At 41.4% G+C, this 2,566-nt stretch overlaps 1 protein-coding gene across 2 annotated transcripts in view; it reads left to right on the top strand.

The window, feature by feature from the left end:
• Nucleotides 1-2,566, top strand: part of LOC100955093 (cytochrome b5 reductase 4) — an 85,971-nt gene that overhangs the window by 43,621 nt on the left and 39,784 nt on the right. For both annotated transcript variants that reach the window (XM_023507786.1, XM_003801296.3), the window contains 2 exons: nucleotides 239-271; nucleotides 1,592-1,714. In XM_023507786.1, the coding sequence (XP_023363554.1) occupies nucleotides 239-271; nucleotides 1,592-1,714 (156 nt within the window). The remainder of the gene's footprint in view (nucleotides 1-238; nucleotides 272-1,591; nucleotides 1,715-2,566) is intronic.

Raw genomic sequence — 2,566 nt, 5'->3', positions numbered from 1 at the left:
ATTTACTGTTCAGTTCATAGGGAGGGAAATTGAAGAATTAAAGAAACACATGTTTAAATAACGCGATTCTCCATTCTGATTGTGTGCAGTTTCTTTCCTTTGGTCTCTCAGAATGTGTTTTCCTTGTGTTGAGGGGTTTGAAATAATGTGTAAGAACATTTAATCTTATGTCGTATAAACGATAAACTGTGTATGGGTTGAAGCTGGATTTTTAACTAAATTCATTTTTCTATCCCAGGGCTAAGCCACGAAGTTCAGGAAGATGTTTCTGGTAAGCTTCCAAAAAACAAAATTATGTGTGTGCCTGCCTACACACACATACAAAAGGAAAGTCAGCATTTGTCTCATTTCATATGTTTATTTTCATGGTGCACATAACCGTGTGATATGTATATATTAATTATTAAATATTCTCCTCCCTCTTTTCCCTTTGTTCCTTTCATTGCTTTACCCTTTCTTATTTTCTCCTTAAAAAAAAACCTTGTATCCTTTCCATTCTTCCTTCCTTCCCTCCTGAGCTTTGACCTGCTCCTGACACGCAGGTAATGAAATACTAGACTCGGAGGTGACTTTTCCTTACTGTACACAGTTGAGATTGTCTGACGCTGCCAGGACCCTCTGAGCTGTGCGCACTGCTGCCTGCAGCGTGTGGTGTTGGAGTCACACACTGTCCAGCAGCAGGAGAGCTCGTGCTGGCTTGGTGACGGCACAGGACTCGGGGGTGGGGGTGGGGGGGCACCGTCAGGGCACAGGACCTGCCAGTGTCTCCCTTTCCCGTACGTCATAGTGTAGATAGAAATTGTAAGTTGCATAAATTGTTGAATTATATAAAATAATCTTTGAAGTTAAGGACCATGGTTTTGTTTTGGTTAAACTTTAATTGGTGCTCATTGAATTGAATTCATCTCTTAAGAAGTTGTAAATTATTGAGTTCCATGTTTGCAGTGAGGGAGAGTAACTGTGTTTTTTGTCTTTCAAAACATGTTCAATTTATAAAATTTATATCAGTATATAAAAGTCTATTTTATTAGACTCTGTATTCTGAACTATTTTAATCATTTAAAAAATAAAAAGATAATCTAAAAGGCTTCTAATTAAAGGTTCACACTTACTTTATTAATTCACTCTGCATTTAGGAGGCCCTCATCCCCCTGAGGCTGTCCTTGTGTTTATTTGGCTCGGGGTTGGGCCACTGAGTTTACTCATAAAAACCCCTTAGATTCCAGCTAAGAACTGTTAAAAGGGAGTAAATTAAATTTGCATTTGACTGAATTTTATACCTCAGCCCATTTTTTTAATCCGTGTTAATTTGTTGCTATAAGCATATTTGAATTTTTTTGAAAACTAGCAATGTATATTACTTTAGCCCTTGATAAATTAGTTTGAAAGAAGTTGATCTGAATCTAAAATAACTTAAACTGTATTTAATGCCACGTAAGGCATAAACAGTTATGATGAGTGTATGAACAAGGTCTTACTTATCCCATTCATGCTCAGTGTCATTCATACCAGGCTCAGACATTTAGGCTATTTGAGAAATAATGATTTTTAAATAAAATGTAAATCCAAGTGAAATTTATCTTATTTTCAGCAAGGATTGTTGAGAATGTGGGAAAAATAGAGATTGTCCTGAAGAAAAAAGAGAATACTTCTTGGAAATGTCTTGGTCATCCCCTGGAGAATCATAATTCATTTATTCCAAGAAAAGATGTGGGTATGTGCTATTATTTTATTATGCTAATTCATGTTCACACAATTGTATGTTACATAATTGTGCCAGAGTTTGGAAAGCTGCTTTGGCACGAGCTGAAGGGTCCTCATATCTAGAAGGTCTGAAAGGAACCAGAGCTCCTTGGTCTCTTGTCCATCGTCTTTTTTTGGTAGAAGTTAATTTCAGACTCTGCTGTTTAATGCTCAGATAACAGTCAGCAGGTACTGACAGTTTGGGTGGAGAAGCCGCTGTTGCTAAGACTGTTGACCAGCCGTTCACTCCTCGGGCCGTCTCTTAGGAGAGATGCGAAAACAGTTCTCAGTTTGTGCCCTGTACGCACATAGGGCTTTTTTTCCTATTATAGAAAGCATAAGTAAACCAGTTTCTCAGTTTACTCCTAAAGGATGATGCCATTCATTTCCTTCTGTTTCTTTAGCTTTTTTTTAAGTCTCTAAGATATAGAGAAAAGGGTGCATGTTATCAGTGCTCTGCTTAATGAAATTTCACGAAGTGGACACGTCCTGACGTTCTGCTTGTTTTCAGCAGATTGGTCCTCAGCCTGCAACCAGGTTCATGCTCTGAGCTCACCACAGGCTCACGCTCTGAGCTCACCGCTGCGGCTGGGCTCACGCTCTGAGCTCACCCCTGTGGCCGGGCCCACGCTCTGAGCTCACCCCTGTGGCCGGGCCCACGCTCTGAGCTCACCCCTGTGGCCGGGCCCACGCTCTGAGCTCACCCCTGTGGCCGGGCTCACGCTCTGAGCTCACCCCGGGCTCACTCTCTGAGTTCACCCCTGCAGCCGGGCTCACGCTCTGAGCTCACCCCTGCGGCCGGGCTCACGCTCTGAGCTCACCC

This window comes from Otolemur garnettii, unplaced genomic scaffold, assembly GCF_000181295.1.
Source record: "Otolemur garnettii isolate 467f Iridium unplaced genomic scaffold, OtoGar3 scaffold00205, whole genome shotgun sequence".
In the NCBI taxonomy this organism is placed as follows: domain Eukaryota; kingdom Metazoa; phylum Chordata; class Mammalia; order Primates; family Galagidae; genus Otolemur; species Otolemur garnettii.
The sequence above is the reverse complement of the archived record's forward strand: the minus strand, read 5'-3'. Positions and strand labels throughout refer to the sequence as shown.